General features: G+C 42.6%; 1 protein-coding gene across 1 annotated transcript in view; it reads left to right on the plus strand.

The window, feature by feature from the left end:
• Window positions 1-12,968, plus strand: part of LOC126184858 (heat shock 70 kDa protein 14-like) — a 232,727-nt gene that overhangs the window by 169,612 nt on the left and 50,147 nt on the right. Inside the window, exon 6 of the mRNA XM_049927472.1 lies at window positions 884-1,142. Coding sequence (XP_049783429.1) covers window positions 884-1,142 — 259 coding nt within the window. The remainder of the gene's footprint in view (window positions 1-883; window positions 1,143-12,968) is intronic.

Consider the following 12,968-nt stretch of genomic DNA (forward strand, 5'->3'; position numbering starts at 1 on the left):
TCCCCCTCTCCCCCCTCTCCCCCCTCTCCCCCCCTCTCCCCCCTCTCCCCCCTCTCCCCCCTCTCCCCCCTCTCCCCCCTCTCCCCCCTCTCCCCCCTCTCCCCCCTCTCCCCCCTCTCCCCCCTCTCCCCCCTCTCCCCCCTCTCCCCCCTCTCCCCCCTCTCCCCCTCTCCCCCCTCTCCCCCCCTCTGCCCCCTCTGCCCCCTCTGCCCCCCTCTGCCCCCTCTGCCCCCTCTGCCCCCTCTCCCCCCTCTCCCCCCTCTCCCCCCTCTCCCCCCTCTCCCCCCTCTCCCCCCTCTCCCCCCCTCTCCCCGCCTCCCCCCCCCCCCCCTCTCTCTCTCTCTCTCTCTCTCTCTCTCTCTCTCTCTCTCTCTCTCTCTGTTTTTCTTTTTTGGTGCTACAATAAATGCAGAACACCATGTATTAAGAGATACAGTCTAAATGTGTGTATTTTAAACAGTGGAGACATTGGGCCCATAGTGTGTAGATGGAGGGGGGAGAGAGAGAGAGAGAGAGAGAGAGAGAGAAGAGAGAGAGAGAGAGAGAGAGAGAGAGATTGTCTACATCTGACAAAGGACTTAGTATTTTAGCTTATAATGTCAAACAGTCTTCTTTGAGTGTGCCTGTTTGCCACCAAGCACCTCCCACATGTGGTGAGTAGTAATCTATCTTTTTGATATGTAATTATCAGTTCCCTTAATTCTACTATAGAGTTTCTTATTGGAACACATCAAAAACTGAGCAGTTGTTGTGGTGAAAAACTACTATAACAACCTTAACTGTTCGCTTTCCAATTTTTTAATAAAAGAAGGAAGACTGACTAGTGATACCATTATTCAATATGTGTGGGCCATTGAAACATAATACTTTCTTCTTATTGCAGAAAATGGAAGTTGGATCCAAATGATAGTCGGCGTGCTATGGCTAAATTGTACAATTCTTCAGAGCAATGTAAACATATTTTGTCCACAATGAGTACAGCTCATTGTTTTATTGAGTCTCTGTGTGAAGGAACGGACTTTAGCTACAATGTGACACGAGCACGATTTGAAAATTTGATTAGTGCAGCTGTGAAAATGTGCACTGCCCCCATAGAAGAAGCACTGAGCCAAGCAGGTATCGATTGCACAGACATAAACAAGGTGAGTCATCTGGTAGAGTTACTACAATTTTACGTCACCCTTTCTCCATCCCTTCCCCAATCCCTCATACCCTTCCATGCCCCCAACCCTCCCTTCTACCATTCCCTTTTCCACTGTGTAACAATTCTGAGTCAGGTGTTTCTTCCTGTGATAATGCTCATCTTCTATTTCTTATTTTTTTAATTTTATTATACTGTATTGCTCTTCTGTGTCAGCGATTCAAGGCTATGACCATAGCATCATACTTTCAGGTGAATTTTCAAGCTCTATGTCTACATACGTACTCGGCAAGCCATCTTACGGTGCATGACAGAAGGTACCTTGTACCAACACTAATCATTTCCTTTCCTGTCCACTTGCAAATAGAGCAAGGGAAAAAGCAACTGTCTATGTGCCTCCATATGAACTGTAATATCTCTTATCTTATTGTCATGGTCCTTAAGCAAAATGCACTACATTGATGGCAGTAGAATCATTCTTCAGTCAGCAGCAAATGCTGATTCTCTGACTTTTCTCAATAGTGTTTCACAAAAAGAATGTGGTCTTCCCTCCAGGGATTTCCATTTCAGTTCATGAAGCACCTTAGTAATAATCATTTGTTGATCGAACCTACTGGTAACAAACCAAGCAGCCTGCCTGTGAATTGCTTCGATGCTTCCTTTTATGCGACCTGGTGGGGATCCCAAACACTCGAGCAGTACTCAAGAATGGGTTGTACTAGTATTCTATACTTGGTCTCCTTTATGGATGAACCACACATTCCACACGATATTAGGCAAGTGTACTAGTTTCTTTGGCTCTTCATTGTATGTCACAGATGCAAGGTGGTGGTGGTGGTGATGATTTTACATTATTCTCCAGTTCTTTTCACTTACCTATGTTTCCTGTTAGGAAACACTTTGTGTGTGTGTGTGTGTGTGTGTGTGTGTGTGTGTGTGTGTGTGTAAATTCTCAAAATATGTGAATGCATAATGTTTGCCTAAAAGAACAGACACCATGGCGCAGAATCTGCAGCTATGAAAAATTATGTGTAAATTGAAGGGGGATAACTACTGTCAGCTGCCGCAGGACGTTAAGTGGAATCAGTGGCAATGAGCGAAAATGTGTACTGGACCGAGACTCAAATCCGGGCTCTCCTGCATACCAGACAGGTGCAGTAACCAGTGAACCATCCGGGACACAATGTGAAATTTAAACTTCTGTGATTTCTCCAAATAAATGTAGCCAAAGGCCAGAACGGTTCCCTTGAAAAGGATGTGGATGATTTCGTTCCCAATACCTGCATACCCTGAGCTCGTACTCTCACTTCCTTGTCATTGGTGGGCTATAAGACCCTAATCTTCACTTCTTTTATTTACCATGAGTATTACTGTCTAGTGTATACGAGCAGCAAGTGCAAGGCAAATAAATGAGAATATTAGTTCATATGTCTTAGCTGCTTCAGTTCAATTGTCAATATTTTCAGCTCCGATTAGTCTGTCGCAAGCTGTGCTGCTGTATGTAAGAAAGCAAAATGAGTGAACTCTGGAAGCACTCAGTATTTTTAGATATGTTGGTCACAGAATATGGGAAGTAGGCAGAACTTAAGAGCTCTTTTTTTTTTATAGTGCATTTTGCCTGGTCTCAAGTTGATTATGGTTCTAGATGAAAACCTGTGAAGCAGTCAATCATGCAGAAATAGTGTTAGCCACCAAACCTTTTATGATCAGCTCCACTGTATGCTCTGAGGCTAGCAAACCACCTCTTGTAATTGCGTAGCAGCTTATCCTGGTGTGAGAAGATTATAAAGTTTCCTCAGTGCAGAAGACACAGGCACACCATATCGTCGGTCACCCATTGACAGAAAAACACACTGAATAACAATTTGTGAGCAAGTATCGAGCCGTTCGAATACATAGAAGTCAGGGGAAGCTCATGGAAGCCAGACGGATTGAACTTTAAAAAGGTAAGTGGTTATTAGTAAATGTTACTACATGCGACATAAGAGGGTGAACCTTCCATCTACTAGCCACAATTACAAGAATTGTGCAATTGAACATCTCACAGACAAAGTTGTAATTGCCGCATGTGCCTTTAGAGTTGTTACCAATGCAGAATGTAAAATTTGTTAATCGAACTCTAGAATCTGACCTAATCCATTCCCTGGAATGATTTATTGCCGTGCAGGAAGGGGACATTTCAGCCAAGCACTTAATGCAACACATAGAGCATTTCAGAGGAGGATGACGACATATGACAATGATTGTGAGTGCTGCAATACCAAGTGCCACAGTGCCTCTGACTCTGGTGTGTGTAGCTTTTATTCTTTTGAGGTGGAGAGCCAGTCATCAGCATAAACCACCAATACTCCAGATTTTAGTATACTGGATCCATAGAGCATAAGAGAGAGTGAGAGTATAACTTTGTAGTGTGAATGCAGAATAGGTGTAAATTTAGGATTAAGAGAAAAGGAAGCACAGGGACAAGCTATGAAGGTTTAAATTGCCAGAAGTGAAAACAAGTGCAAAAAGAAGACTTCTAAGCAAATGGCAACAAGCAGCTTAGTAAGAAAGATTTGATGCAGTATCTAACACATCAGCAACTTGCTAGTTGTTTTGGGTATAAAATTTATCTGTAATTTGTGCAAACAAGTAGTGTGATATGAAAATTGTGTGTGTGTGTGTGTGTGTGTGTGTGTGTGTGTGTGTGTGTGTGTGTGTAAGGGGGGGGGGGGGGCACTTGTAGTATAACACAATATAGTTAGCCTTACTCAAATTCAAAAGAGCCATCGTATGTAGTAAAGGCAACTATTTAATATCAGAAGAATTTTTTAATTAATATTGTATTTAACTTTTCTTGCAATATAAGACACAGATAAATAACATTTACACTACCAGAAAAAACTTTAATAATGAATGTAAAGTACATTCTTTTTGAAGCATGCAGAAATTTTTTAGATCTTCACTAATTTGTCAGGTCCTTTCTCTACTAAATTATTTCTTAATTTTGACCAAACAAGCCAGTAGGTGGAGAAGATCCTCTCAATGGATGCAGTGCTAGCAGGGCAAGAAAAGGGGCCTAATAAAGTAATTGTAAGAATGGGTTACATTTTGAATAAGTTAATAACAGGAATTTTAATTGAACTATTGTCAATCTGAAAAATAGAAAAAAAAACCATAAAACCCACAAAAACTAAATTTGACCCACTGGGTTGGATTTTTTTTAAATACCCATGTTTATCTCAACTATCATCTATGGCCATATTAGAGTAAATCTGAGCAGTGCATTGCCACAGCTATGAAAGCAGGCGAGCATGGGATGTTGTCACTGTAATAATTCAACAAGGCCAGTGCAGTGTTTTGATGTAGGTTAGCTTGTTGAAACAGTGAACTCAGCAGTACTGCATATACTAATGCAGCAAAGGGCAAGGCAGTTGTCCAAACTGACAGTGGCAGTGGATTTTTTGGATACGTGACTGATAGTGCTGCATATGCACGAATGGTGCACTGCTATTGACAATACGTACAAGTAATTTTTGTAATGGATTTATTCTTAGTCTTGCAGCCAAATTGGGACGACAGGGTTTTGCCAAATGAGGATACCACGTGGACCTGCCAATAAAAAGTCACTGGTTTGAGGCCACAGATGGACAACAGCTCTATACACTTAAGTCCCTCCCCACAATTAGTCCCAATTTGCAGTGGGCTGCACCAGGTCATCTCCAGTAGCATGGCTGACTCCTGCTCAGAGTGCAGCAGGCATCCACACTAGGCATCTTCACATGGTAGGCATCCCCTACTGTGACTCAGCTGGGTGTCAGCCGGGGCCACACAGCATCGTCAAGAACATGCTGCAAACGCTCGGGGCAAAAGCCGCATAAGTATTGTGTGGAATGTGAGCAGCCAGCACAGTGGAATTCAGTGGCCAGCTGGCCACTGATGGAGTCTATCGAGCAGCTGAGATGCCTCAATGTAAGAACTTGTTGTTAGATTTGCAGCTGCCTTTCCCTGGAACCTCTCGGGCTCCCACCTTGCCTCCGTCACCTGTTTGCACCGTGCTGGCTCGCAGCCTCTCCAACCTGCACCAGGGAACACTGTAGTTTGCACACTGGATTCATATTCAGAAGGACCAGAATTGAAATCGATATTGAGCCATCCACATTTAGGGTTGTCGTAGTCCATCCCTCTCCCCCTCTGAAATCAATATAGCATTTGCTGGGATTGTTCGTTTCAGAAAAGTTTGTCCAATTTCCTTCCTCATTTTGATCATATCTGTGCTTGTGTTCTCTCTCTCTAATTACAATGAATGGTACATTGCAATCTATTATCTTCCTTTTCCTTTCTTTGTTGTTTTTGAGAAGGACAATGAGTGCTATTGCATCAGTTGTCACTTTGATTCCATACTAAACTGCAAGCACAAGGCTTCATTTCATATCAGTGTGATTCAAAGGAAGAATTACACAGTAATTAAATTTCCAGAGATTTCCATGAATTTTGCCTTTAAGCAGGCAAAATATCTGCTTGCCATCTTCTTCCAGGGCAATGATGTGGAGCACATTTGGTAATGCACAATTCATCAGTTGTCATTTATAGAGTCTACTTTTCACACATTTTTAATCCTGAAAGTGGTTCTTCATGTCAGAAGCTGACACTGGCATTGACAGACAGTCTGTCACTCCCTTGCCATTCCAAAAGCAGTTGACCTGATCTTAAACATATTTTATGTTGGCATCTTCTATACTGTTGCTGTTTTGCCCAATCTGTAAGACATGGTGTATACGACCCGGGACAACCGGGAGATCCGGGAAAAACCCGGGAATTTGTTCAGCCGGGAGAAAACCAGGAAAAACCTGGGAATTTTTTAGAATTCTGGAAATTTTTCGTTGTTTTAGTTTCCAGTTAAATTTTTGTAATTTTGACTGGTAAGAACCGATACTCTAACAAAGGATATTACTGTATCCCGCTACTGCAGAATAATACTGCAGCATTAAAACATGGACGAGAGAAAAAAGTGAAAATAAAACTTAAATTGCAAAGGAAATGAGCCATGTAAAATAACACAGTGCACGTACAAGCATATGTCAACAGCAAAATGTGTTAAAGGCTTTAGGAAGACTATGCAATGCTTCATAACAACAAATTGCCTCCAATGAGCGTGACGTCACAACTGTTTAAATTAGATTCATTTAAGCAGTTACGAGCGGGCTCATGCACACACGCAGTTGAGTCGATGAGTAATACCTTCTCCCACTTCTGGCTACAGAAATGTGGCTGTTTGCTGTGCAAGCAGCAGTAGCAGCAACCAGCCACATGGGGTACCTGGAAAAATTTTACTGGCGCGCCCAAGCTGCCACATTCACGCGTGCGCAGCAGTCCTGTATCTAGTGGGGGGGGGGGGGGGGGGGGCAAACCATTGTATCTGAACCGGGCGACAATTTCGGGGGAGAGGGCAGATTCATATTCCTGAGGGGGAAAAAAACCTTTTACAAAGCACCTAGCATCCAGCGCACGTCGGTCTGTCGATTGTTCATATGATTTTGAAATGCACCCATCTGGTTTTTGGACATTTTTGAACACATTCTAAGTTGATTTTTGAATGCGTGCATAGTGTACGTGATATCTCTGCCAGGGGAATCCTCATCGCCTCTAGACGTGAACTTTCCTGCAGACAAAACAGGACGGGGCTATACGAGCTGAGCGGAATAAAGCCGAACCGGTGAATGCAAACTGCTGCTTGTTTATGTGGTTGATTCGGTTTGCAAATGTTCAGCGTTGTTATAATTACTAGCGAAATCCATAGATTCAGATTACCAGAGTTGAAATAAATGACTAACAGGAATAACAGGTAAGAAAGATAATACATAATCTTCTCGGTGTATCCAAGAAAGTGAATTCTGACGGAAAATTTTTGGCCACATCGCTACATTAGACAGGGCCAGTTGTAGTCACGGGCTATCAGCTGCTCAAGTTCCATTCTGGGAGTAGTGCGGAAAATGCATTATACGAACACATACTAACGTCTAACCGGAGAATAATCGCTGGATAACTAAACCAGTGATTGTGGCAGGGTTAGTAAAGTTAAACGGAGAATGAGTTTTGACAGTAGTAGGAATAGTTACAGAGTTAGTGATGACAAGATTGTTTGTTAGTACGAGAAAGGAGAAGAAATGGGGACATCACACAAATTATGGAAGAATATGATGATGCCAAATTCATACAAAAATTTTATTCTACTACTTTTCGGTCTTGTGCATGAAACTGGAGCGTATGAATGAAATTTGAAACTAGTTCCTAACGTAAAGCTTTTTGATTGTAGTAGGAAAATAGATATTTTGTGTTGCTACTTCGTGAATTATATTGCAGTAATATAAAAATGATCATTATTGCCAAAACAGTCTTGCTTATTTGGGGGGTGTGTGTGTGTGTGTGTGTGTGTGTGTGGTGTGTGTGTGTGTGTGTGTGTGTGTTACAATTGCTGCAGTATTGGAATGGCCTATTTCGTTTTATCCAGGAAACAGTGACAAAATAGATGTAGTTAGATTGAGAAACCACACCATTCTTGGGTACTATTTGTATTAACAGCTTTTTCAGTATTAGATGACATTTCGATTTATCATGTAGCAAAATGTTTGACAAACTTTGATGAGGTAATAGTTCTTTCGCAGAAAGGAAAGCACACCATGTAAAGCTGTAGCAAGATTAGAGAGAAAAATCACCAGGACCTAAGGATTGAAGAAATGTGTACTGTCTTGCATGTCTCTTGTCTTTGCTGGTTTTAAGTATCCTATATTTAATTTTATGTCACACAGAAGAACAAGTTATTAGCTAATAGGCAATAAAGAGTCCTGATTTTGTGAAGAGTTCTTGTTCTCCTGGTTACAAATAATCCCATCCAGTAATAATTGCATGGAAAATTCAAGCTTTCGCAACAAACGGTTGCTTCGTCAGGAAAGAGGAAAGGAGAGGGAAAGACGAAAGGATGTGGGTTTTAAGGGAGAGGGTAAGGAGTCATTCCAATCCCGGGAGCGGAAAGACTTACCTTAGGGGGAAAAAAGGACAGGTATACACTCGCGCACACACACACATATCCATCCGCATATACACAGACACAAGCAGACATTTGTAAAGGCAAAGAGTTTGGGCCGAGATGTCAGTCGAGGCGGAAGTACAGAGGCAAAGATGTTGTTGAAAGACAGGTGAGGTATGAGCGGCGGCAAATTCAAATTAGAAATTAGCGAAGATTGAGGCCTGGCGGATAGCGAGAAGAGAGGATATGCTGAAGGGCAAGTTCCCATCTCCGGAGTTCTGACAGGTTGGTGTTAGTGGGAAGTATCCAGATAACCCGGACGGTGTAACATTGTGCCAAGATGTGCTGGCCGTGCACCAAGGCATGTTTAGCCACAGGGTGATCCTCATTACCAACAAACACTGTCTGCCTGTGTCCATTCATGTGAATGGACAGTTTGTTGCTGGTCATTCCCACATAGAAGGCTTCACAGTGTAGGCAGGTCAGTTGGTAAATCACGTGGGTGCTTTCACACGTGGCTCTGCCTTTGATCGTGTACACCTTCCGGGTTACAGGACTGGAGTAGGTGGTGGTGGGAGGGTGCATGGGACAGGTTTTACACCAGGGGCGGTTACGAGGGTAGGAGCCAGAGGGTAGGGAAGGTGGTTTGGGGATTTCATAGGGATGAACTAAGAGGTTACGAAGGTTAGGTGGACGGCGGAAAGACACTCTAGGTGGAGTGGGGAGGATTTCATGAAGGATGGATCTCATTACAGGGCAGGATTTGAGGAAGTCGTATCCCTGCTGGAGAGCCACATTCAGAATCTGATCCGGTCCCGGAAAGTATCCTGTCACAAGTGGGGCACTTTTGGGGGTCTTCTGTGGGAGGTTCCGGGTTTGAGGAGATGAGGAAGTGGCTCTGGTTATTTGCTTCTGTACCAGGTCGGGAGGGTAGTTACGGAATGCGAAAGCTGTTTTCAGGTTGTTGGTGTAATGGTTCAAGGATTCCGGACTGGAGCAGATTCGTTTGCCACGAAGACCTAGGCTGTAGGGAAGGGACCGTTTGATGTAGAATGGGTGGCAGCTGTCATAATGGAGGTACTGTTGCTTGTTGGTGGGTACTGTTGCTTGTTGGTGGGTTTGATGTGGACGGACGTGTGAAGCTGGCCATTGGACAGGTGGAGGTCAATGTCAAGGAAAGTGGCATGGGATTTGGAGTAGCACCAGGTGAATCTGATGGAACCAAAGGAGTTGAAGTTGGAGAGGAAATTCTGGAGTTCTTCTTCACTGTGAGTCCAGATCATTACACCAACAACCTGAAAACAGCTTTCGCATTCCGTAACTACCCTCCCGACCTGGTACAGAAGCAAATAACCAGAGCCACTTCCTCATCTCCTCAAACCCGGAACCTCCCACAGAAGACCCCCAAAAGTGCCCCACTTGTGACAGGATACTTTCCGGGACCGGATCAGATTCTGAATGTGGCTCTCCAGCAGGGATACGGCTTCCTCAAATCCTGCACTGAAATGAGATCCATCCTTCATGAAATCCTCCCCACTCCACCTAGTGTCTTTCCGCCGTCCACCTAACCTTCGTAACCTCTTAGTTCATCCCTATGAAATCCCCAAACCACCTTCCCTACCCTCTGGCTCCTACCCTTGTAACCGCCCCCGGTGTAAAACCTGTCCCATGCACCCTCCCACCACCACCTACTCCAGTCTTGTAACCCGGAAGGTGTACACGATCAAAGGCAGAGCCACGTGTGAAAGCACCCACGTGATTTACCAACTGACCTGCCTACACTGTGAAGCCTTCTATGTGGGAATGACCAGCAACAAACTGTCCATTCGCATGAATGGACACAGGCAGACAGTGTTTGTTGGTAATGAGGATCACCCTGTGGCTAAACATGCCTTGGTGCACGGCCAGCACATCTTGGCACAATGTTACACCGTCCGGGTTATCTGGATACTTCCCACTAACACCAACCTGTCAGAACTCCGGAGATGGGAACTTGCCCTTCAGCATATCCTCTCTTCTCGCTATCCGCCAGGCCTCAATCTCCGCTAATTTCTAATTTGAATTTGCCGCCTCTCATACCTCACCTGTCTTTCAACAACATCTTTGCCTCTGTACTTCCGCCTCGACTGACATCTCGGCCCAAACTCTTTGCCTTTACAAATGTCTGCTTGTGTCTGTGTATATGCGGATGGATATGTGTGTGTGTGCGCGAGTGTATACCTGTCCTTTTTTCCCCCTAAGGTAAGTCTTTCCACTCCCGGGATTGGAATGACTCCTTAACCTCTCCCTTAAAACCCACATCCTTTCGTCTTTCCCTCTCCTTTCCTCTTTCCTGACGAAGCAACGGTTTGTTGCGAAAGCTTGAATTTTGTGTGTATGTTTGTGTTTGTTTGTGTGTCTATCGACCTGCCAGCGAAGAGTGACAGAATGTCAAACAGGCTGACTGGGAGAAGGAGAGGCACTACAGGAATTTTAATTTCCACAGTCCTGAAATAGTTCGATGGCATCCATTACAAAATATACACCTTTGAGATACACAGAGCGAAATACAGTGATGTGTGGTATAAGAATGTTGTTTGAAGAGGCGTGGCACTGCACTTCGGCACACTTAAGACCAAATAACATCTCTTACATTTCCTCTCAGATATATGTTTTATGTATTAGACTCTCTTAAGAAAGATGTGCGCTACAAAATGAACTTTTCTGAAAAGTTTTATTTTTATTTTTTTATGTGCAGAGCAGTCTGAGCTATAGTGGATGGTCTCCACGTGACACGTGTTTACGTTTAGTGATTTTTGTGTTTCCTCTTCGTTTACTGCTCTCATGTCGAATGAAAACAAGATGGATTTCTGTGGTTGGGAGCTATCAAGTGAATTAAAATACATTCACATAATTATGGTAGGCTAAAATGTGTTACTAGTTTCAGAATTTATTTTATTTCCACCTTTCTGACAGTCAAGCATTAATCACCTTGCAGAACAGTGTAGTTATTTTTGTCGGTTTTCTAAAGAAATTTGGCTTTTATTAAGCTTTCCTACTGAGGCAGTAAATTTATTTGACACGCAGTGTTTAATTCCACTCTATTGGCTAGTTTCAACTGTTCATTGCATTTCAAGTGCACGATTCCATCTTCTAGCACGTACGGAATTATGCCATAATAAAGATCCAAACATGAGATAATACAGTACTGGTACTCCAAGAAAATTTACATCCTGAAAACCACACCGAAAAGCTTAATATCAGGTTGAGGCCTACATCATTGGGAATCTGGACATACGAATTTGCACTTTAAGGCAAACTATGCTTTTTAGTATGGTTCACGAACTTCCGATGCTTTTGGAGTGTCCTCTGATGTCTTGTTTCTTTTATGACGTAATGTAAGAAAGATCTTTTCATGTTTTACACGTACGAACATATGGGCTTCCTATGTCACCGTAGCTGTGCAAGCCTGGTGACGCCTCTTATCTGGTGCTCTCTGGCAACTGCTGAAATGAATCTGTTTTTAACAGGTCGCAGGAAAATATTGAGAATTGCGGTTTGAAAAGCGATATTTTCAAAGTAAATTTCCTTTTACACAAAATGAACTATGTGCAAGAATGTACGATGAATTTCTTAAATCGCAGAGTGTTTGCTCTCATTTAAAAATCAACTCTTTGATGACGAGCCATTTAGAAGAATTTTGAGCCCAGAAGATCAGAGATTTATGTCAGTATTAAAAATTTTACTGGTGTATTTGTGCGATGTATTTGTGTGATGTATCTTAAAGTGTAACATGCACTAAACAGATCAACATTATATGTGAAAGCTTAGATTCTCCTGTAGCTTATTAATCTTCGAGACAAATATTATATGTGAAAGCTTTGCTTCTCTTGTAGCAACACTATGTATATTTACTTAAACCATCAACTTTTCCTTTGGTGGAATCCGAATTTATACTTTCTTAATTCAAAAATATGCAGCATGTTGCTGCCCATCAAAGATCTTCCCAGAACGTGTTTTTTCCCCCTGAGTTTAATTTTCTAAAGTGCCGAGAAATTCTATGCTGCTGTATAAAACCATATCCGTTCAAAGGAGTGATAAGTTTTACAGTTCTGACGGAAAGTATAATGTCACTTAACAGGGAAAAAGTGTATTTTCACATGGGAGAAAATGTATTTTTCTCCGGGAGATCCGGGAATTTTTTCTCCTTGTCCGCGTATACACCCTGTAAGAGATCTGGGTGTTCCATAATTGTTCTATTCCAATGTTATAAGACTTATTCCACTGTCTACAGTAGATACACTGTGGAGAATTTGCTGTGTGAATGCCATGACATGTATCAAAATGGTCATGTGCACTGATGTACATCCAGCACACATTGACACTGATATAAAGGAAAATTGGCTGCTCTTTTGGCTAGGCCATGTACCTTTTGTAGCTCATACGGTATATTCTGTATATTGTGTCTTTTATGATGTACGTAGATTGCTGGGCTTCGTTTAGAAGGAAGATATCAACTCAAACTAACATTTATTTGTCTTGTAAAGTAGCTTTTTCTGTCAGATTTATACCTTTTATATTTATATTTTGAGAAGTCTTACACATGAAGCTGTTCTCATCCTTATTGGTAACAGGTATAGTTAATTTGAAATAAATTTGTGATTGACTGTTCAATGAATCAAAATATGGGGAAGAGGCATCATACAATTGTTGTTCTTTGTTGCGTTGCACTGCTCATGCTTACTGTGATGCCGTCTCTAGAGAGCATGAGGATTTATAAGTGATACCATACTGCAAATTGTCTAGCATTGCTGCTCCTCCATTGTCTCACTTGTGAAACAC

The sequence above is a fragment of the Schistocerca cancellata genome, chromosome 4, assembly GCF_023864275.1.
Source record: "Schistocerca cancellata isolate TAMUIC-IGC-003103 chromosome 4, iqSchCanc2.1, whole genome shotgun sequence".
Taxonomy (NCBI): Eukaryota; Metazoa; Arthropoda; class Insecta; order Orthoptera; family Acrididae; genus Schistocerca; species Schistocerca cancellata.